At 36.5% G+C, this 24,543-nt stretch overlaps 1 protein-coding gene across 2 annotated transcripts in view; it reads right to left on the bottom strand.

Moving 5' to 3' along the window:
* Positions 1-20,093, bottom strand: part of TBC1D32 (TBC1 domain family member 32) — an 84,277-nt gene extending 64,184 nt beyond the window's left edge. Inside the window, exons 1-15 of one of the 2 annotated variants that reach the window (XM_055714543.1) lie at positions 20,004-20,093; positions 17,546-17,700; positions 13,340-13,501; positions 10,343-10,520; positions 9,628-9,699; positions 8,317-8,442; positions 7,348-7,426; positions 7,103-7,203; positions 6,954-7,015; positions 6,291-6,435; positions 5,503-5,562; positions 3,973-4,072; positions 3,566-3,703; positions 2,254-2,346; positions 1,862-2,004 (exon numbers count right to left, since the gene is read on the bottom strand). In XM_055714543.1, coding sequence (XP_055570518.1) covers positions 1,862-2,004; positions 2,254-2,346; positions 3,566-3,703; positions 3,973-4,072; positions 5,503-5,562; positions 6,291-6,435; positions 6,954-7,015; positions 7,103-7,203; positions 7,348-7,426; positions 8,317-8,442; positions 9,628-9,699; positions 10,343-10,520; positions 13,340-13,501; positions 17,546-17,700 — 1,614 coding nt within the window. In that variant the 5' untranslated portion in view covers positions 20,004-20,093. Of the gene's footprint in view, positions 1-1,861; positions 2,005-2,253; positions 2,347-3,565; positions 3,704-3,972; positions 4,073-5,502; positions 5,563-6,290; positions 6,436-6,953; positions 7,016-7,102; positions 7,204-7,347; positions 7,427-8,316; positions 8,443-9,627; positions 9,700-10,342; positions 10,521-13,339; positions 13,502-17,545; positions 17,701-19,593; positions 19,828-20,003 lie in introns of those variants that run through there. The other variant, XM_005433917.3, reaches the window with a different exon arrangement.
* Positions 20,094-24,543: the final 4,450 nt, after the last annotated feature.

Raw genomic sequence — 24,543 nt, 5'->3', positions numbered from 1 at the left:
TGACTAATGAATGCGAAATTAATGTTAAATTGGCCATTTCTTATTAATAAGTGAAGTTAATATTCCAATGGTAGACAAGCAGAACATGGGTGCTTCATAAAGAACCTGTGAGGAAGCAGCAAGGGCAGGATGGACTGCAAGGGATGAGAAGCCAGGAGCTGAGCATGATAACAAGGTGGGCAGAGGCAATGGCTTGCCATCGGATGGGCAGGCAGTCCCACCATACCCAAGCAAGGTGAGCAGACAAGGTCCAGTGATAGTAACCAGTTTACCCAACAGTCTAGATCCCCTCCATTTTGTGCAATACAAAAAGTTTGCACCTTTGTTAGAACAAATACAACAAATTCCAGATTCACAAAACATAAGGAACCCACTACAGCTACCGTGCATTAAATATTTCTGAACATGGTATTTTTTTAAATAGACAGTTACTAAGTCACAGGAGGGCTAACAATTTGGTAAGAGTTCAGCCACATACAAGAGACAGCTGAGCACAGCAGAAACAAAAAGAAGAAAGGGAAAAACTGTTGAAAGTTGAGGTAATTTCTTTTTAACTACTAATTTATAATAAAGAGAGACAGCTGTATATGCTTTAGAATACCACATGACCACAGAGACTGCCTGGGGGATTACACAGGCCTCCATCACAGAAAATCAATGAAGTATTGCCTTAGTACTGCTTTTAAATTTGACTATCAGTGTTCAAAGCATATGCAGGTTCGGTCATTTTTTGTACTTGAAAAACTTGGCACTGAATTTTTGCAAGGTATAGTAAAAACAAGACAATTTAAAGTGTTAATCTTGCAAAAGCATCCATAGATAGCCTTGTAATAAAATGTCTAAGTAATGCTACTGTATTCAGTACAGACACCCACAGAAGAACTAAATTATTGATATGACCAAGTTTTTGCAGACTATTGTTTTAAGCTTTACAGAAATAAATACTTTAAAATATTTACTTTGAAACTGATTTTTTTATATCTTTGAATACCATTTTTGTATAGGTAAACATATTTTCAGGAATGAATAGAGTCTTTTCTGAAGAATAAACAAATTGCGCTGAACAAATAATCAGAAGGATATTGACTAAATTCAGTTTTAAGAACCTAGATGAGGTATTTAAGTTAGGGACCCAGACATCTTTGCAAGCATGAGTCTCGGGAATTAAATTTGGAATTTCTCAGCCATTAAATACTCTCAAAATCTCTTTATGTAAGACAGCTCAGGCTCCTCCATGGGCATTTCAGACTCATAGCCTCTCTGTCTTGAGACTTACAGTCACCTAGATCAATTAAATCATCTTGGCCAAAACAAAGTAAGACAGGCTGAAATTATAACTAGACTTTTAACAACCTCATTAACGTTGCCCAAGATTTTTACCATTTTGATAGAAATGTTAAAAAAAAACCACAACAAAAGAAAACAACCCACACTCTTCCTTTTACCAATTGAGAAAATAATAATTTTTCACAAAGAATTACCTATTTTACCTATACTAACTATTGAGAACACTTAACTTCATGTTGCCAGTTGAATTTAAAAATTTAAAAAGGAATAAAAGTAGGTTGCCTTTTAAATAGAAGGTAGAGCAAATAAACGTCCAAGAAATATCCAAAAGACATCAGAAGGAAAAAAAAAAAGCTATGTGCTTCTCTCAAGTGATTTTTGCTACCATTCACAAGATTTCAAGAAAACCAAGTCTGTCAATCAATCATAACCTACAGTACTTAAGGCATACTATGACAGCTAATGTAGAACATACTACAGAAGTTGCTATTTGTCTAAATAAATCTACATAGAAAACACAGAAAAATGATAACATTCTATAGATTTCAGAATTATTTGGAAGATTACTACAAACCTGTGTGCCACTCAGTAAACTTTGAACAGGATGAAGTAGGGCATCTATCACTGCATCCATATATAAACATTCAGCAGCACATCCTGTTTGATCACAAAAAGCTTGCAGAATCTCCATAACAAGACTTGCTGGAGAATAATTGTCTGGTGAACACAAGAAGTATTTATTAGTATTTTAACTTAAACAAACACATCTTTATGTTTTATTAGATGTTTCTGAATTATAATTTTGCTAAGCATTGATTTAACACAATTACAGGGAAGAAGGAAAGGTAAGGAAGGGAAGAAAAAAAGCTGCACAAATAACAGACTCAAATCAAAAACTGCAAAAGAAGTTACAACATGCCTCATAACAATGATATGTATTAGCATCTATTAAACACAAACATTTACCTGTATGTGCTGCCAAAGCTGTCTTTGGGTAACTTGGGGAGTAATAAATAAGCTGAGTAAACAATACCAACAGATCGGTTATGGATACACGATCTATTAAAAAAAAAATAAAAAGAGGAAAGTACTCTGCAAATTAATATGCAACTTTCATTTTACAAATGAAATGGATCTTGCAAACATATCTAAACAGTGCTTTGCTTTACTGAGAAAAACAACATGTGTACACCTGATAAAATAAAGGACACGTGCATCCATGGGACTCTACCGAGGTATTTCATGATCAACTAATAAGCCTTGACCTTGCTCCCAACAACAAACTTATAGCTAAATGCAGATTGGAAGCTATTGCTCCAAGTTGAATGTAATTATGTTAATAAATCAGACAATTTGTAAGGGAAAAGTTGCTATCTGTGAAGCCAAGGACACTATTACGAAGACAGATGGTGAGACTGTTACTTTTCTAAGGGAGAGAAAAAAGCAACCATCACCAACGGACCACTGCTTGAATGGTGTTACACAGATAATCCATAATTGAGAAAAGCACTCCATTACTAGATGTTTCTTCCTCAAAACTGCTCTACAGTGGATCTACTAAGTCTTGATTCTGAAACTAGAGGGACAAAATACCTTCAAAAGACAAGTCTCAGAATTAGTGGTCAGTAATGTTTTCAATTCTACACTGAATTCATAGAGATATTAATGTAACAGAACACTAAAATTTCTCTCACATACTTGCATTTGCCAACTCTGCACAGTGTATCACCATATGCACATCTCCCTGGATATCAAAGGGCTTTTCCATTCCACATCTTTTGTCCTTACCAACATTTCTGTTCACATGTACCAACTTTTTCCTCTAGCATTGTTTTTACCTTAATTATATGAATAGGCTAAGCTCAGAGCAATTGTTTTCAATTTGCAATTAGCTTGCAATACTGATTTTGTTTCACACCTGAAAAACAGTTTTGGTCCCTGGACATGTCTTTCTTCCAACCAATTATATCAATACGTTTGACAGAAGATATTACTCATACCTAGAAAGACTGAATTACTTACACACTGACCCAACTATCCTTCAACATGAAATTCATGTATTAAACATAAAGACAAAAATGATCTATTCAACCACATCCATCAAAGATTAAAAAACTATGTTGCTGCTCAGAATTGCCTATACTATCTTTTAAGAAAGGTTTCCAGGCACAAAATTATATTCTGTTCAGCAATGTCCACAACATTGCAGTGGAGACATATATTAAGTATGGATAAAGAGTTTCTCAACAGGTTCCATTTTCCTCAGCCCTCCCCTTACCTTTTTTATTATTCAGCTGTACTGGAAAGAGATTTCGGCCTTGCTTATAGATCAACAATCTTCCTAAAAGGCACAGTGAATGAACAAAATAGACGTACTGCAATTCTGGTCCAGTGTAAGAAAAGTTCTGCTTATCACCTTTAACAATAAAACCAAACAAATATAATTTGACTTTCAGTTTACTTTACAGTACCTAGCTACTACCTGCAACATACATGTATCATTTTAGATATAAAGACAGACAGCCCAAGTAACTAACGACTGCAATCAGTGTTCTCTCAGAAGACAGACACAATATTTTGGGAAGAAAAAGAACAGATAGAATGTCTTCCTCTTGAGGTAGCATGCAAAGACCTACAGAATGTGGATGTATGGGTACATAATCCAAGACATGCAAATATACTCACTACGATGCTGCTGCGAGAAGTCATCGACTCCCGAATTTTTATTAACTGATGCCTTGCAAAATTGAAAATAATCAACACATTGCTGAACAGCTGCACTAATCTGGGGGAAAAAAGCAGAAAATAATAAAATACCTGGCATTTTACAATAAAGTCATCCTCTCTTGAATCCAAGTACTGTCCTTTAACACAAGAACCTGAGTATCCACTTCACTGCAATTACCTCATGTTTCATTGCTTTGGATGGGTTACCCAACAGGAGGCAAAATTTTACAGAGCTATTAAAATACATCACTATTATTATTACATTATCACACTACCAGCTCCATAAGCATTAAGACAATCTATGAAAAAAAGAGTACAGAGAACATGCAAGTATTTAGACACATTAATGGCAATGATTGCCATATTGTCATTACTATGGAAGACTTTCATTTTCCACACATGATACAGTTTAGTAAATATATTCAAGACAAAGTTTAAGTTTGGTTGTTGGGTGCTGTCAGTGCTATTCCTGTTCTTTGCAGAAGTGTATCATTATCATAGCATTATCTTCTAATCAACGTATAGAAAAGTTTAAAAATTATCAACATAGATTTAGAAAGGAATCGCAAGTATTGTTCATATGAACAAAGAACGACCTTTAGCTTTATTACAGTTTGGAGCTGGTAAGATTTATTCACAAGTGTAAGTAAAATATACAGACATACATAATAAAAAAATAATCTGATGTTTACTCTATGCTTATAAATTAGACTATGCTGCTCATAGACTTCCTATTATAAACTTTTTGTTCCATGGAACGTGCTTTATTCTATGCACACAGATAAATGAGACAAACATCTCTTAATAGCTGTCTGTATCTTTGTCTCCCATCTTGAGGTTTTATCTTAAGGTTTTACATTGTATTTCACTTGTATAACAAGATTTTACAAAATAGTCAGTCCTGTGTATATGAATGGATCACACATCTATATTGGTCTTACTGAAATCAATGAAACTTCCACCCCAGTGAAGAGATCTGCCCATACAGAATATGTGATAGGATTAACACCTACGTTACTAAAGATGTTTTCCCAGTTTGATTTATCTTGCTGACACTATGAATCCTTAATGCTTCATATCACAACTTAAAGAACACAGTGGTGGCTTTTTCATCTCTTTCCATCAAAAATCTAAATTCAGCATAGAGTTTCTGGTGTTTTTCATACACTATTTGCTATTTTTATACATTGTCAGAAATAATGCTAAATATGAATACAACATAAGGAAACAATAAATAATAATCCTAATTAAACACCTGCTGTAAAACTTCCAAATTTCCCGTTACTCAGATCTATCTGGTCACATACCTTTGTATTTAACAATGACTTATCTAAGCAAAGAGAAACTAAAAAGTTAAAAAGCAAAAGGCTCATCTAGCTAAACAACATGGAACAGCTCTGACAAAAGGAAAAAAGGGAAAAAATGTTCAAATTACAATGTGCAAAGCAAGAACAATCTCCAAGTAAATTTGCCTTTGGAAATACTTACCAAAGATTTATATTTCTTTTCCAAAAGCCTAAGTACCACTGTTCTGCTGTAATATGCATGCTAAAATGAAAAAGAAGACCTAATGTCAACTTCAAACATATAAGTTTTATTTTTTAATTAAAAAGCAGGAATTATCTCCAATTATGTTCTGTTATTAGGAATCTTGTGCACAGTACATATTCAATGTATCAAACCTCAGCTTGTGTAAAAAGGTATTATACTTAACTGAGCCTTCTGTTTGCAGTACACTTAACATAAGAAAAAAAAGTAATTAGAAAAATGTTAGCAGAACATGCAGTAAAACAGAAAAACAATAACTACGCTGAAATGTTAAGACTAAGTGTTTTGACATAGCCATGTAATCCTAAATTAGAGGTGTCTACATGGTAGGCTGCAAAAACCTCTAATGTCCACTGGAGGTTAGCAAGTTGTGTGTAGCGTATCATATATATAACTGTACTTTCATGCTTATCACTTCTTCCAGAATATGTGCATCTTTTAATGGCTATCAGTCAATTATGACAAAAGGACTGAAGTCACAAAGTGCAGTATGTTCTCAGAAATTCTATGAAAACTAGTAACTGAATAGAAATGGAGGGAGAGAGTAGTTTTAAAGGGTAAAGGGCATAAATGCCTAAAAAAACCCCCAAACTTCCTTAATTACAGTGCTCATTATAGGTTGTTATCAGGACACAACAGGTCTGTGATAATAACACTCATAAATAAAAGTTTTTAAAACATGAAAAAGTTATGGGGTTTTGGGTTGTTTTGGTTTTTTTTTTACTTACCGTCCACTTTTTAAACCATATTGCTTTGATATCTAGCAGAGCTAAGAAGTAGATTGGACTCAAAAAATCTGGAGAGGCAGGATGATTAGGTTCATCTTTTACTGACAAAAGTGACAAGGTACTCTCCACTACTTCTTCCATGTACCTTGTGACACAAATACAAAAAAACAAACAGAAAACAAATTAACTTAAATTATTCCACCAGTAACATTCAGGAACAAATTTATTGTAAAACCTTAAACCTTGTTTAGGTAAATCATAAATATGAACAACATTACCTTTAATTTCATCTTCTAAGCATATTAATTCTTTGTATTACCATGAATAAAACTGATACTAACATCCATGTGTATTGTCCCAAATTATTACATGTTTTGTAAGTCCTAAATATTACACGTTACTTTGTAAAACATCCAAACTATATTTGTTAAAAAGCACTTAGGATACTTCAAAAGATAAGCAAGCAGCTTAACATGACTCATGACTATTCCTATGCAACCTCCTTATTCAACTTTTCCCACACACTATTTTTATTTCACCCCTTATCACTGACCAGTCATCTTTGCATCGTGCATCAACTCTCTGCTAAAATTATATGTATCTAATTACATGCCAAAAATCATTAAATTAAGAAACAGTGACAGGTTTTTGAAGGTGACATACTTTTCTGGATGACGAATCCAGGAGGATGGAGCTTCCTTTTGGTACTCATTTAAAAGGCGGACCTGAAAAAATAATTACTAAAATTAAAAAAATAAATAATGCATAAAATTTCAGTAATGGTAAAAAACGTACACAATGTTCATTTATACCTTTTTAAGTAAATAATTTATATCTTTGTTAGATACATCCAGACCAGCTGAAATACGAAGAGAGTATTCTCCAGAAAGGAAGTACAACTCTAAGTGTCTTGCTAAAACAGAAGAAAAGAAAAAAAAAAATCACCAGCATGAAAATAGTGACAAAACAGGCTATTATACAGCTTAATTATAAAAGTTAATCTATTTTCAGGATGTACATAATTCATCAAGTCTTAAATGTAATCAAATGCACATACCTAAACTTGTATAGACATCTTTTGTCATATTAAATGGAGAAGAAGAAAAGGCTTTTGCATAGAACCTAAGAATTTTCTCCTAAGAGAGAAAAAGCAAGCAAATTATTAAATAGTCACGTTACTGTGTATTATTATTGCACAATGATCAATATGTAGTGGCATTATTCTTAGTATTATATATTTATAGGTGTTGAGCATATTCTATAAAAATGTACAGTTTGGGAGCGCAGAAACCTACAGTCCAAGGAAATTTTACTCAAATACTTTAACTGACAGTACCAATGCAAACCATCACTGAAATACAAAGAAGTAGATCAGGGAATATTACTGTACTTTTCCATTAACGTTAATGGTTTTATGTTACTAAACATACCCGTGACTTTAACTAGCACTGGTTTAAAAGAAACCGTAGCTCTTCTAAGCTGAAAGAGAAATAAATGACAGCAGGTGGGGCAACTCTCCTATTTATTTGGTAATCACTTTAAAATTCAAAGAAAAAGAAAACAAGGCTTAACTGGGATAATAAATAACCTAAAAGAAGTTTAAGCAGCTGCCTCATCAGTGCCTGTGTAATACTACTATGTAACATTTTCTCATCGACATGGAGCATATATATGACTTAAATAGGAAATATTAACATGACATGTTTTACAGAATAATTTTGTCTTTTTTTTTTTTTTTTTTACATCTGTTTGCTAGAAGACATTCAAACATCTTTATTCCCATTAAAAGATATGCTCCAGTCTCTAAAAACCCTACTGAAATCCTGTTGTAATCCTTTAAATCAAGACCTACTGGAATCATATAGTTCTTTTACTTCAAGAAGAGTTTGTGTGATACATACACTCATAATAAAATGTCTTGGGAATCTGCTGAATTACTCATAGTAGGTAAGTAACTCCTTACTCCTCTTCAGTACTCTTTACTATGGCTACACATCTGATAACTAAACACAGAATATTAGCTTACACTGAATGTTGCATCAGGATCTGACAGAGACATCGTCAGATGCTTACGCAGATTTGGCCAACTCTCAAAGTTCAGTACATCAGAGGGAGGGGCAAAGCACAGTGTCTGCAATGCTTCTTGGCGAACCTGAAGTAGTCAGAAAGATAAACATCACAAACCCATTCACAGCAACCTCTCAAATATGTAATTTAAAATATAATTTGGAGGCAGGAAGGCACAGCATCTGGCTGTAGCACAGATAAGGAATTTCAGAATATTTCTCTTTACTATACTTTTATGGTAGTTTAGACAAAACACTACACCACTGAGGAAAAAAAGAAAACCAAACATATATTTAAAGAAGCAACAAAACCATTTTATATGCGTTTTCAATACTAGATAGAAGACTTATATTCTATTTTCTGCTTGTAATCAAATACTTTGTTATCAGGGAATATAAGAAACTATGGCCAAGTGATACAAACATGCCTAGCAGCTCTCTAAAATGTCAGTAAAGTGGAAACAGAGTTATTAGACACTGTATTTTACTGCTGAATTTTCATCAGCATTATAATCTAAATAATCTCAAATAACTTTTTTTGTTCTATTGGTAGACAACTGATTTCTAGTAATAGATTTCATATTCCTGAAAGAAACTCTAGGAAATTTTAACAATATTTAATAGCATCAGACTTTTTACCTGGTTTTCTAATAGAACTTGAACACAATATTTATACCAGTTCCTACCTACCATGCCTTTTTCAACTGCCAGACAATCCCAAATAAATCTAAGACAACACTCTCAAAATGATGTTTCTCCAAGCTTCAAAAATATCAGCAGCTGATGCTGATTGGTGGTTAGAGACCCAAATTAGTACTGCCACTGATAGAAAAAAAACTAACTTGGACTTTATACATTCCACCTGGCAGCAGCTTACTGGCAAATCAACAGGCAATTCTCTCTTCTGATAGGGATAACACAAAGGACAACACCGAAGTTACCGAGAAGGGTAAGAGACACATATACAGGAAAATAAGTGTCAATAACTTTATTTCTCACAGAACAACTTTTTCTAAATTAAAAATACACATCTGTAGCATACAGAGTCCTAACAAAACAAAAAAGATACTTCCTGCAACACTAATTTTTGAACCAGATAGTTATGAATGATGAAATACTGCACTGCAGAGCAGCAGCTGCACTGAAGCCAAGATATATCAACCAACAAAGACACTTCAGTACATGTGAACTCTGATGTATATACAGTCTGTTTTCCAATATGCCATAAATATTCATTTGTATTAACCTTTTTTTTCTGTTTTTAAACTTACTTCCTTAGGCTGAATAGGGTCAAGCCTTTCTACAAGCAGCTGTAATTGTTCTTGACTCATGAACGTGTAACTCTGTAACACACATTATAGAATGATCATTAGTATATTTTATTAAACTGAATAGCAGACAATTAAAATCATCAGTCTTTCTGATATCTAATTTTCTTTTAATAATTAGGACTTCAACATTTATACTGATTTAATATTAAAGTCAACATTCTAAATGTTTTCTGCTGTTTGCCCCAAGTTAAATTTATAGCAACAAAATTGGCACTACATATTGTGCTCTGCTGTACTTGAGTTTCCTGTATCTTCATAGAATTCCTTATAATAATTCATTCAGTAGGTACTATGGCATGGTGCAGTAGTCTAGAAATGAACTGCACATTACTTGGCTCCTGAAGTAAAATCACAAAATGTTAGATGATGTATTGTTTTTACCATTATTTAATCTTTTTCTTTGCAGTACTGGAATAGGTACTTTAGAGCATATGGGCATCACATTAATCTCATCTAGCATACGCTGTCTAAAGGTTAGATAGCTAGTATAAGCTTAGTACTTCAAAGTGAAAGAAAGGTAATTAATTTGGTTTAAGATATATCAGATGGAAAGGATGAACTTTTTCTAGGGCTGTTCTCAATCTCCACTGACAGAAACTTAACAATTTTGCAGTGCCACACTTATTTCGTAACATAGAGAGAAAACACACTGTACTTGGTTGAATGAGGAGTCACTGTCAGAACAGTTGTCTGTGTAATAGCCACTCTGACGTTCTTTCTTTGGTTTACTATCCAGCTCCTTATTACGCATCCGATCTTCTTCAAACTTGTTAATCAAAGATTCTATCACAACCATCATGACATTCTTCAAGGCATGCATCATTTCTCTGTATCTTCAAAGCAAAGATGATTTTAATATTAAAAAGCATAAAAAATCACTAATTAAAAAAAATCACTGAATTGTGAATAACTGAATATTGCATAATGCTACTTCGACCCAAACTCACAGAATTTACACATATGAATGAAAAACAAATGCAAATCCAAAATGAGCAACAAAACATGTATGTACCTTAAATGTTTCAGATAACTATAGTTTAAAATTACAGTAAAATTCCTTTTTGCCCTTCTGAAACTATTCAATAAAATACCACTAACATAATCCTGTTTTGGGAGGTCCTTAAGAACAAAGTGAATCCTCCAAAAGGGAGAATCTGTCCCTGAGAAAACAGCCTAGTTCTCATCCTTGTTACTGTTTGTTTCTTCAAGTGGAACATCTAGTTTTTCTTCTGCTATAAACCTTGAGCAGAACCGAGAGAAAAGAACACATCATCCTGACTCAAGATCTTGAGTACAGGTCATGTACAAAAAATAATTTTCTTTCAACAAAACCAGGGTTTTTCTAAGTTACATATATTGAATAATAATATCCAGAAGGAAGCAATTCAAAATATAAGCTGCTTCAGAAAAACACCCTATTGTAAAATGTTGATATTTTATTTCAAACTATTTCTACTTTAAGACCACTATTACTTATTTTACAGTCACCAAAGATATAAATTACCATATTGTGCTTTAATATCCTCCTACCTCTCAAATGAAAAATATAATATACAGTCATATTTAGTTCATTGGAGCTTCTTCTACCAACTTTAACAAGCACAAGAACCCTAGGGTCCTAATCCTCGAAACAAGAAGACACAAACTGCATAATTTGAAAACAGTCATCCTAACATCTATTTCCTGCGTGGAAATACAAGCCAAGTGTAGTTGATTTCTAACATAAATGACTGTACTATGAAAATACAGAATGGAACATTAAGGAGTTAAATTGCTTAATACGTTTTTCTCCATAAGTACCTTTAAACATACTACCTACCACAGAAAATGAGTAACTGTTATGAACAAAACTGGAACCTTGAATGATCCCGAAATGTTATCAAGACCATCACAGTGAGACCCAATAATGCTCGATCAGAGTTCAGAATGCTTGCAGACGGGTGACAAAAAATGACCCTATGAAAGCATGGTTCATAAAACATATTTCTGTGTACTTCTAGAAAAGAAACCATCTGAAAATAAATAGAAAATAAAATCTTCCAGAACAGAAACACATGTCATTTTTTAATTCCTTTCTTACTGATGACACATACTAAACAATAAGCATCAAAGTAAATACTAGTTCCACCAAAAAAACACATGAAGTTAAAATTGTGCAGTAAGAATGAGTGAAAAAAAACAGTTCAGCTAAAGTAATGTATAAAATAATTTTAGTGGCTAAAATACATGACAGTCAAAAATTGTCTTTTTTGGGTTTGTCCTCTGCAACACATAAAAATGACCACTGATGCTAAAATAGTTGGGAGTTAGTTGATTTTTATTTGCCTACATTCACCATTGCTCACTTTAATTTCATTGTTTTCACACTGTAATGTTTCAGCCTTAGTAAAGCCCTCAAAGCCCTCATCATTGGCTCTCTATAACAAAAACAGAGAGGCAAGGACCTCATTCACTATGACAACGAAAGTATATTGTTTGCTTTAATTAAAGAAAAAATATTTTTAGAACTGCTTTAAGCATTATGATATAGTTGGATTTTGTACAGGAATTCCAAAAAACAATGTGATGCACAGATTAAACTTCTGAAGTTTTACCTATTTTCTGGAAGTAACAGCTGTATATACGAAAATCATTTTCGTAAGTACTAGTGACCACTGCTTTAAAGAATCATGGCGATTATCTGCCCATGCAAATCTGAAATCCAAAGCATGAAAATTCAGTAACAGAGCTACCAGCCTCTATTCCACGGACAAGTTATTTTAATGTCCATAGGAAGGTGAATAAAGTTAGTAGGGAAGACATGACTAAGAAAAGAATTTAACTGGTACTCACAGAGGTTTTTCTATTGAAGGCTGCTTTACTAAATACGGTGTTCAAAGCCAATTAATCTGGACCATAGACCCTGTAATATGCTGACATGTGCATACCTACTGATTTCTGGCCATCTGACAGTCTGAGTCAAAAAATCTTAGACAATTATACACAGCTGGTCCACATACCAATTCCACATTATACAGATAGCCCTGCAGAAGTATCTTTGCATGTACAATAAAATACAAAGCAAGATAACTCAAACTTTAATTTTTAAACTAGTCAAGTTTAAAAGCAGATCTGACTAAACACACTACTCTCACAGGACACCTGGTTAGACAGCAAGGAAGAAATCCTTAAAAAAACCAAAAATACACATGTATTCTCATTTATTTTTTTTAAAAAAACCCACCTTGTCATGCACTCTCCATTTATATCTACAGAAATCATCAAACCTTAATACCTGATAAAACAAATTGTTCCTTTAGGCCAGCTTCCATATTACAACTGAATTTAATTTGCAGCAGTAAAACAGTATGAAGTAGTGATTCTTCTCTCAAATCTTACACCTACTGAACTCCAGTCCTAGATACCTCAAAAAATTCATAGACTTGCTACCGATCTTTTTATGCAATACTTCATAATCTTAATTCCAGAGTGAGAAGAAATACGACAAAAGCATTGTAGGGTGGGAATACCTGAATTGCTTAGCACTGATTTTTTGGAAACAAAGAATCACTTTTGTTACCAGTTGGTTCAGAATTTGTTCAAAACAAGTTCTGGAAAGGAGAAAGGAAGACATAAGAAGAAAAAAAAATGTGAATTACATGTATATACTCACTCTTTTGATTCACGGGTCTTCTTAGTAACATGTTGGACAAGCGTGTCATAGCCAGATACTTCACCCTGATTTTGAGCAGAAGTACATTTTTCTGTTTCTTCTTCAATCACAGATCCCACTGTATTATTTATATATTGTCTAAGGTATTTCACAAACTCATAGCTGCAACAAAATACACAAAATTAACAGATTCCTTGAGCTCACCGTCAAACATACTCAACATTATATTAGCATTCATTATCTTCTATCCCAGAAGACCCCGTTACTTTAAGGTAAGGGTTTATGACTTGCAGAGAAATAAACTTCAATGGTGTAAAACACCACAGTAAAGTCTGATTTTTTCCAATATGGTCATTAACAGCACGTTCCAGGAAGAAACAATACCAAATAGTTTCTAATTTCCTTTTCTGCTTCTTCTAAATGTAAAAATCTACTCAGACAAAAGGTTAAGGTTTTGTAGACAAAAATAATAGAATATCAAGAAGTCTCGAATTCCAAAAGAAACATTACTTGGAACATCCTGAACATAGCACTGTCTTATGGTATATCCATCTGGTATTATTATTTATGCAGTATACATACAAAATGAGAACAAACCGAAAACACAATTCATAAATTCTACCGTATGAGCACATCTAAGGTTTAAGAAAGTCAGTGTGTCATGATAGCGTGCAGAAGCCCTCAGTCAAACTAACAAACTAACGGTCTGTAATTACATGTACATATTAAAAACTAGGAAATTGGCACTTTGCACTCATTATTAGATACTCACAGAAACTCGTTTAAACAAAAGAATAATCAAAGGAGGATTTCAAGTGAAAGACTCTCAGTGGGTCCTCAAACACTGTGTTAGCTACAGGAACTGCTAAAAAGTAGTGCTCAGAATATATTTTTTTTAGTTAGTTTTCTGATTTGTATAAAGGACAAGGCAAACAGAAACACACAAAAAAGTAATCATACATAAACAGTAGATGCACATCATTATATTTTCATTATATCAAATGTAGATGTGCAACTTTCTGTTCATTTGGATAATACAGAGTGAGAAAAATTCAAATGAAAGTCAGTTCACCATGTAGGTACTGAGTCCAAAGCTATAAAATGCAAATGTAAGTAAAAGCAACTGTTACAAAAAGTTACAACTTTTGCCTTTCTCAGATACTATAAACTAAAAGAAAATAAAATCATATTACGTTCATGGTACGTTAAAAAAATAAGCACAGAAATTGCATCTTGTGTCATGATTTTTTATGTACGTACATGGATTGCCTACCTCAAGTTCCATCAACTATAAGGGCGCGGGGGGGGGGGGGGGCGCACCCTCCTTTTTTTTTTTAACCCCTTCATTTCCCACTTTAATTCCTACATCACTTTTGTTCTCAATGAAAGTAACAAAGAAATACATTTCAAGAAAGGTGCAAACAAGTTTATTTGCATTTTCATTTGTCTTTAAGGCTAGCTTTTTACTTCTGCCATAATAAAATGGCACATGACTCCACTGAATGAAAGCTTTCATAAAACTTTCTCCCATTTGTTTTCCAACAGTAACATTTCCAGGGTATACATTTTTGCAGTGGCTGCTTCGCTCTGAAATACACAGCAATCACATCATTATTCATGCCACTAAGTTTATGTCTGCTTCATGTCCTTGCCTTGATCTTCTGTATCATTTTGCCACCTTAAAAATGTTCTGCAACACAGAAGTATTTCAGCAATGATAGAACTACTTCCTCATATGTAGAATCAAGTCAGACTGAACTGGACGGGCTTACAAACGAAACACCAGGAAAAAAAAAAAAAAAAAAGAAAAACAGGGTTAAAAAAACTCTAGGACTTAAAGAAAAAAATACAACAGAAAACATGCTAATTATCTAGTTTACAATACTGTTCTCTACCACTGCACATAATTTTTTAACTTGATTCCATTTTCCTTTTTATTAGCTTTCTGAGGATCCTGTGTTTCTGTCTTTTGTACATCAAGGTGGGAACAAACCACAAAGCAGCATCTCAAAATCTGATAAAAATTCTGAGGCAAAATAACCATAAGTTAACAGTGCCGATCAAAACACTGAGCTAAACAAGTGCACTGTGATGCCAAAACGGCACAGAGTAACTGCTCAGAGACGAATTTTGTCTTTAAGCAGCAAAGGTATTTCTTTCGTGCAACGCTGGGGAGCTAGCCGATTTGCACCGGACAAACTAGCTCCAAAGTTTTCAGTGAAAAGTTAGATATTTTATACAGTTTTCATGAGAGGTTACACAACATCTTTACATACATACTCATTTGATTTTGACACCTAATCATTCCATCCACAATAGGGGGGATCTGTCTAGGTGGAGTAGATCTTTCGATTTTCTTTGTTCCTGACTTGATGGTCTCCTTATCTCCTTCAGGTGCCCACCTTATCTTTTCTAATTATTCAGAGTACATTCCTTTCTCAACACAAACAGAGCATCACCCAGAGCTTTGTACCAAACTCATCCTGACTAATCTTTTTATTTTAAGACCTTGTTCTGTTTCAGTTGGACAACCCAAAAGCACACACTACTAATAAAGGAGCTTGTAGTCTGGATGGATGAGGTAAGGCTCAAGGAAAAAGCTTCTTAATTTTCTCACTAAAAAATTGCCATATGACTGCTCTGAGCTTCCATGGAAACCAGCCTATATCGCTGTGGGTCATGAACAAGACTACAATACCTCCAGAAATATTCCAGGACCAGAGTAATGCTCACATTCAATCACTTTATTTTCCATTAAATGTAAGTTAAAACTTTTTCTCATTAAAAGAAAGTACCTTTAGGACCACCGATTCTTTAACATACCGGAAAGAGTAATGGATGCCATGGTTTCACTGTTTTAAAGAGGAAAGCTATGTGTGCATTGTTTCCACAGCTGTAGACTTTACTCCCTTACCCTGGGTATTCTCCTAGTAAGCCCTCAGAAGAAATATCTTACAGAAGTAATTTCAAGGTTTTGGTTGTTCGGGCTTTATTTACTGTATGTATCTTTCTTTAATATATCTTTCTTTAAATAAAAATTGTTTTATTTCAAAATTACATGCAATTTTCAACTTTGATATGTTTATAACCATCGTTTTTACTCTCATGCTTGTCACCCAGTAACCTGGTACTCAAAATTCGCAAGATGCCAACAAAAATGTTATCCGACACAATTTGTAATACAAATTAAAATTAAGCTAAAATACATTTTAAAGCATTTAGCACCTTCAGAAGATACAAAAGCACAAAAGTTTTTAAATTATAGTGAAATTTTAGATAAACCCTAGTTCTATTTCACTTATTTACTTTTACCTAACTTCTACCACTCACAAAGCAATGCTAAAAACTAGACAAATTTAAAAGAGTGTAGATAGTCCTGCTTCTGAAAAAACTGGCAGGGAACCAGCTTTCTCAGAAAGAGTCAGGTCACAAACCCGGTCCTTATTAAAATGTCTTCAAGGTCATTTCAGCATGATATTCTGTTGATTTACCATAAACACATACTAAAAATCTCCCATGGAGTAAAAAAATAAGCAAGTTAGAATACCATGGAAAGGCAAGAGGAGTGTAGGCTCCAGAAATCTACATTGCATGTAAGCAATGCTGCACTGTCAAGTCTAGTTTAACAGAAACATGATGGGGATACATTTCTGCTTTATTCAAAACATAAATTAAATAACTACCTCATAAGACATACAAGGGTTCAGTAACATAAGCCAAACAGAACAATCAAATACAGAAGCCAGCTAGCCTTCTTAAAATTTACCTTATTTTGGAAAACAAAATTAGATTGTCTAGCAGGTGTAAAAACACTGCCTGACAGCCTTCAGTGAGGATTCCTTCTAGCTTCTGTTCATGTGTGCATTTAGTACGTTACATGTACATATTCATGAGAGTTGGCCAAGTTAGGTAGTTTTCTAAGTCACTCTCTCACAAACAGCTCATCAATTACCATTACAGTAAAAATACAATCACCAAAAGTGGAAAAAAGAAAAAAAAAAACAACTCAGAAAAATGGCAAAATTAATTTTATTCTCTAAATTAGCAGGTTTTGAGAATTGATCAGTGACAGGAATATCTATCTATATATAAAAATACATACACATTCACATAGAAATATAACTTGTAAATATTTCCCAGGAACAATATAGTTCAGCACATTTCACCTCCTTCAAAAGATTAAAAAAAAAGCAAAAATATTTTTACTTGTGAAAATTTTCATCTGTTTCCTCCAAATGCAAGAGAATCTCTTCTGCACATTCTACTGATGGGGCTCCAGTGATTTTTTCCTTCACACTCCGCAGCAGCTGCCTAAGCATAGACTGTAACAGAGCTTCATCTTCACTTGTAAAGTGCGACATCTGTATAAAGCAAATATAAGAAGAAAAAGCTCTCATAGTGTTGGGTTTTTTCCTCCCCTCAAGATGCTAAAATCATAAATCCCTTAAATTGTCACTTTTTTCCTGTTACCAACAACATGAGATTTTCTATCAAAAGACACAATCACAGACAAGAAATATTTGACAGAGCTTATCTTCAGATGAGCTGGAAACAAAATAATCATATCAGTTTTAATAAACCTCATGTTAGCTTAGTACAATATTCCTAAACAAGATACTGCATTAAGAAAAGCCTGAATATTCCTGTTCATAGTTGCTTGAGGACTTTCCCATCAAACAGGCACAAGACTACACCGTAGTTTGTTTTTTTTTTAAAAAAGGGGGCTTCTACAGATGTAATGACTGCATCTTGATGAGAACCCTCTACAAGTCTCTCAGCTGCTTCTCATCCACTACTACTACTCAGTTCTGATTTTTGGATCCCTCTGCTCAAAGCTCTTGCCATGCCCATGATCAAGGCTGCTGGCAGCTTTTGCAAGGGGTGGTGGAATTATCAGCACTATTTTAATTTCCCTGCAGCAATCAACTGCAGTGACATGACAGTCCAGTCAATCTAACCCTACAGCTACTGGGAGAAACTGGGAGGAGCAGCAGCAGCAGCGAGAAACTGGAAACAGTCCAGAAGACAGCATCTTATCAGTTTAATCTTGAAGGGTTGCAAAAAAAGCCTAAAAGCTCCCTTTCTATCTTAATTAATTAATTAATCTAAATTTATGGCTTAAACTTCTTTATATTCCAATCCCCAGTAGCAGGTCTAACATATATTTCTAGTTTATTTGAGGAAGAATGATTTAGAGACCTTTGAGGGGTTTTTATCAAAAAGGAAAACAAAAAAAAGTCAATCAAAGACTCTCCACGCATCTGTGAATAAACAATATGCACACTTGGAAGAGACAATACAATAAATCACTTCTTTGTACTTAAACACCATTAACTAATAAAACACAAATAAAAATCAAAGCCATATAGCACCAGCTGGAGGAGTTACTCTTTATGAAAGGTAACGTTTCCGAGTTAGCAGTTCTCTGTGGTAAGTAGCACAGTTGCTGAACATTTCACTTTCACTAAACATAATTCAACATTAACTCCATCATCTTACCAGAAATAGTGTTACAATTTAAAAAAAAAAAATCTTGTAATAATCTTAACTCCCTGATTTGCAGTCCTCTTTCTTATAGTCTCAAGGTATTTCCTCAAAGTCAATGTATTTTTTAAGTCTATGTAAACCACTCTCGTAAGTCTTATATTTTGATCTTATTGTATAGCACCCTAATCCCCTGCAAAAAAAACTTCATTATTTTGGTATAACTAGGCATTTTTAAAAGTACAACTAATCTGGTACTGGTTGGCAATCCCTGCAAAGCCCCACTCAAACTATCCATAAAGACAGATCCCTAGAATATTGCAGTTTCACCTCCAATTTGCTTTCAAAAGTCGTATTTGACTAACGTAAACACTAACAGATACTCATCTTAAAATTACTTTGTAAATGTTTGTGGTTCGTTGTGTTTGGGTTTGCTGGGGTTCTGTTTGTGTTAGTTCCCCCCCAGCAGCCGCACCTCCCATTCAGTTTCCGGGCAAGGTTTAAACCGTCGGTTTCTCCCCAAGAAGCCTGAGCACAAGCCCAGTTTGCGGAGCCTTTCCAATTTCTAATTCTGTTTCCCGGCACCGTCCCGCAACCGCAAATCCTGCCGCAAAACCCAGGGGACGATTCAGACGCGGCCTGTTGAGGCCAGCATTCATCCTTACAAAAGCCTTTGCTTGAGGCAAGGCTTGTAACAGAAAACCTGGCAATTTTAGCAACAAACCAACGACAGCAGTTCACAGAAATAGGAGTAGTGCGAGAATTCCTACCCCCTCCCGATTTTTATCGTCATTCCACTGCGTATCAGTTCTCGGCTGTTACCAGGTTGCTAGTGCCAACTCGTGTATGACAGCGGCTTGTCTTTTAACAAGCGTCAGGAGAGGAGGGTTCACCCTGCCCGGGTCCCGCTCGCACGCCACGGCTGAACGCACCGCGGGGCTCTGCCAGGGCACCGCTCCGGCACCGCCGCAGCCGCCCGCGCCGCTCTCCCCCCGCAGCCTCAAGGCGCCCCCCTTCCCTGGCCCGGCCCGACCCCGGCGCCCCGCACTCCCAGTTCCGCCCAGCGCCAGGCTCCGGGGGCCCGGGCCGGCCCCGCGGGTTGTGGCGAGGGGCGGCGCGGCCCGGGGCCCTCTCCAGCTCTGCGCCCCCGCCCCGAGGCCCCCGGGCCGGCGGGAATCACCTTGTAGGCGGCGGCTGCCCTCCCCGCCGCGGCGGCCGCGCGTCTCCCCGGGCGGCGGCCCTTAGCAACCGGCGGCGCCCGCTGCCGAGTCTCGCGGGGCCCTTAGCAACATCGCGAGAGGGGCCGGGCCGCCTCAGCCCGCCGGCCGCTCCCCGTGCGCGGCGGGGGAGCTGCTGCCGCTGTCCCCGCACGCCCCCTCGGCCCTCGCTGGCTCGGCGCCCCGACCCGCCGCCGGCGCTCGCCTTCTCGCAGGCTTCCCCGGCCAGCGGCGGCCGGCGGGGCGGGCGGCCGGCCACAGCCCCGCAGGCTCTCTTCGTAACGGGTCCGAGCATGTAACGGCCTCCGTTGCCGCGCCGAGGCTGTTTGGCTCCCGCGAGCGTTCTCTGCAGCGCGGCATGGTGGTCTCTGTGTTGTCGGCCAAATTCCTTAAAATGAAGGTGCGGAGGAACAGCACTGAGCTGGGAAATGATGGGTCCGCACTTGCCCCTCGTTCTCGCCTCCGTGGTGAAGCGCCCAGGCCACGGCAAGGGAGAACCCATGGCCTGGATAACAGACAGGGTTATCGATAAGCTGCCCCCTGCCACCCAGCAACACTCATTAACCATTCAGCTGCAGTTAACTCGGCTCTCCTTGTGTTCAGGCTGGTGTGTCGGGGCTCCCCTCCGTCAAGCCCATGGTGGCCGCCAGCCATCTGTGTGGCAAAAGTTTTCCGCTAAAATCAAAGGAATAAACTTATGACGATATTCCCAGTTTACATCAGCAGGGGAGCAGATTGTCTCGATAAATGAAAATATGAGTGGCAAGGTATTTTCCAGTGCTCTTTAACTCTCCAGAGGAAGTATTACTGAAAGAGTAGATAGTAGTATTTTCTATTCAAAGAAATGCATAACACAAAACAGCTAAAGCATTTGTATTTAAAATCATTTTCCATTAGCTCCATTAGCTTATTTGCAAGCCAGAAATGAGTTATAATAAACCCTCATAATGATGTTTGACAGTGCTTGCATGTAAGTTGACTCATTGTACATTTTTACCCTCTACTCCTACTTTTTTCTAATGATTTTGATAATGTCAGTAACGCTGCTCTTCCATGATGACATGTTCCTGTAAGTGGATCTGTAGCCCCTTCGCTCTATCTAAGTGTGGGGATCCTCCACTCTCTCACAGTAGAACTACTAGCACGTTGGGGCCAAGCATGTAAAATGCAATATTTCTATTGAAAAGTGATGATTCGGGAATTGAAACACAAACCTGTCTTACTGCTAGTTCCTCAGAAACAAGATTTTGATCAGTTGCAGTGGAGTGTCTGTGGTACCTTTAACACTGTTCTCTTCAGCACTTTGAAGCAGCCAGTGCCCTCAGGTGCCCACAAAACAAAAACTGAAACAATTGTCTGCTGACTGTTGCTTGCAGAGATTCTTCAGTAAACTCACCAGAGTTCTGTTGGCTCAGCCACACACTCTCCAAGTCTTCTAAGTGCGCTGTGTGGAATGGACTACAAGTGACAGCAGCTTATTCCTCATCTGTGCCAGGATCTTCTTTCACAGGCAACAGTCTGGTTTGCTTCTTTTCTGTCCCTATACCAACTGAGAAGTGCTGTGCTGTGGTACAACGCTTCTAATTCCTCTGTCATTTCACAAGCACTGACTCAAGTGACAGCACCTCAATTTCATGGCTGGTATGGAATAAAGAAACTCAATATATGTAACAGTCAGCATTCGGAGTCCTTACTGAGAAAGCCTCCATTTTAGCATACCTTTCCTATCTTATTAAACACATTAGAAGACAAATTGCAGTTGTAGTGGCATCACAGAAAGATGTTCTCATGGTACCTGTGGTATTTCTGAGATCCATTCCTTTCTACTCTCTTCCACCTGTATTTCATTCAGCTACTTCTGCCACATGTTTTACAGCAATTGGAACCTGGAGCCCTTTCTCCTGAGCCGAGCTGGCAGATCTCAAGTGTCATTGGGCATGATCATTAGGATGCATCCAAGCAGATACCTTCTGAGGGTAATACTCCAGAGTGAGCAACAGTAATCTGAAGTGCATTATGTTTACATGGATGGATATCAGTCACATGAAAGAGGCTGTAATCACTGTGAAACTGCTTATGTGGATCTCACACCGGTGATATTCCACTGTCTCTTAGACCAAGGCATCCTTCTCATTGGCAAAAATATTCCAGAAGTTCTCTCCTGGTTGTACAAATGAAAACCCCTGGCTCCTAACCCTACCTCAGGAAGACATGAGTTACAAACAAGTCTTCATCACAGTGCTGACCTCCAAAATTTTAGAAACTTAGAGAAAAGAGTAAATGCACCAGTTCTTAGAGCATATAAGGTAAGAAAAGTTTAAAGCTGTGAAACATAGGGATGTGAGTCATTTAAGTATTACAGAGAAGTTTAATTTCCATACCTGCTGATTAATAAGACTCTCCTCATACCTTGAACATATCCCAGAATTTGAATTACCAGGTTTTTTTCCAAATATCTGGAAATTTAAAATTATCCTGCAGTGTCCCAACACAGCCATCCAGAAAGGACGAAACTGTGGAGGAATCTTCTTTGCAGCTAATGGTAGTAGTAGGAACAGATGGTCTTAGTGCTAATGTCATTACACTAGGGACATAATTTCTCTCCTTTCCTTACTTTCTGCTCTGTTCTGCCCTGCCATCTTCTCTTTTCCTTCAATTGTAACTGTCCACAAGACCATCCTCTTATGGATGGCACACAAAAGTCTGGAGAGATTCTGATTTTATGTAGTTGATGCACAGCCATTAGTGTCTCCAAGAACATTTAACTAAGACTTTCAGCAACAGTAGGTAGGACCTTTGTTTTAGCGAACTGAAGGAACTGGTTTTTAGTATCTGGTAGAATAACTTACCATAACCAGTATGTATTGAAATCCGGCTTCATGCTTTTCCTTGACTGACACGGTTTTCAAAGGAGTATATACCAAAGAAGAACTAAAGGGGAAGGCAAACTAACTTGACCAAAACCAACTTTCTATACTCCATTCTAGAGCTAAATCAAGAATAGGAGGAGCAAGGATACCCCCAGTTTAGAGTTTCCCAAACTAGGACTAAGACAGATGTCAGGAAATGAGAAGTCAGTGTGAAATCTGGCTCTGGACGTAATGCAAGAAGCTTACTCCACCTTTCTGAGTATGCTGACATTACTTAAGTAGTTCTTGAGCCCCCAGATAAACCCTTTTATGAACACTGCGGCATTTGTTGCCCTCTCACGTCTCTATTCATGGGAATCTCCCAAATTTGGAGGAACTTTGAGCATGTTTTGAAACTTCATTAGATCGTAATCTAATCATAAATATCAAAAAGGAAACTGCTTAAAATATTACTGCTGATGAGAAAGTCTTTTTAAATAATCTCCAAAGGAAATTTTCTATTTCAGAGACCATCTGTCCTTTCCTCTCTGTGCACTCTGGGGAAATACTAACCTATTACTAGATATTTCCGTTAAACAATAAGGAAACGGTGGGTGAATGGGCATGAGGGCTGCAGGCTGGATCACTTCATACTGTCAGCTGCGCTGGGAAGGCTTGTTTTAAAGCACAGCCATACAGAATTTACACTGCCTCTATTGCAAAAAAAAAAATTAAAGTATCATGATTTTAGTCTAATGTTACATCAGATGAGTTTGTACCTTACTACAGAGAGCTCATCCAATATGAGACACACGTAAGCTCTTCCAGTAATAAAAATTAAATTGAGTCAGTTTACTTATTTGATAAATTTCAGTTATGCTGACATTTCAAAAAGACTGAAGGTCTTACATTGCTATGCCTGATTTTTTTTTTTGATTTTTTTTTTTGTCTGAGAAAAAGAAGTGGAAAACTGGCACGAAATCAATAGGACTCTTGCATAACATTGTATAGCACCAACTCAGAACTATCCTGCCCAATAACAATCAGGAATGTTATTGATTAAAAATTCAACTTAGTGAATATATAGACACTGATTTTTCCATCTGTATTCTATGACACAGTTGTCAATAGATACTCTTCATGTGGTTGTAAAAGTAACTACTGGAACTGAGGTTCAGTGCAGGCAATGAAATCTATATTGCAATGCTAAGTAACTGCCTCTGTGAATCAAAGACAAAATAAGCTTCAACGACAATATAAATATCCAAATGCCAATAAAATGATTTTCTGATCCACAAATCTTTCTTGGTGAAACTTCAAGGAGCTAAGGACATATGTGTTACTGGCTTTGATTGGCTTTAGGCAAATCTCTCAAGATTGGACTTACATCTTTGTTGGAAATTGAGGATAATAAAATTATCTTTATGTGCCATTATGAAAATTAATGTTGCAGAAGTACAATATGATAACAAAGTGACATCATAAATCTCTGATTTATTTGCCATTTCTTTTCTAATTAATATTTTGGTCTTTTTTTATCATGTATTTCCTGAAGGTGGCAGCAATATTCAGGAGTTGCATGGATGCCTGACTTTTGAACCTGTTGAACTGTAAAACAGCATTTCTTGAAATGTAAATGCATCTGTATCTATGG

Source organism: Falco cherrug, chromosome 6 (genome assembly GCF_023634085.1).
Source record: "Falco cherrug isolate bFalChe1 chromosome 6, bFalChe1.pri, whole genome shotgun sequence".
NCBI classification, from domain to species: domain Eukaryota; kingdom Metazoa; phylum Chordata; class Aves; order Falconiformes; family Falconidae; genus Falco; species Falco cherrug.
Note: the sequence above shows the minus strand (reverse complement) of the source record. Positions and strands in the feature narration are given on the sequence as shown.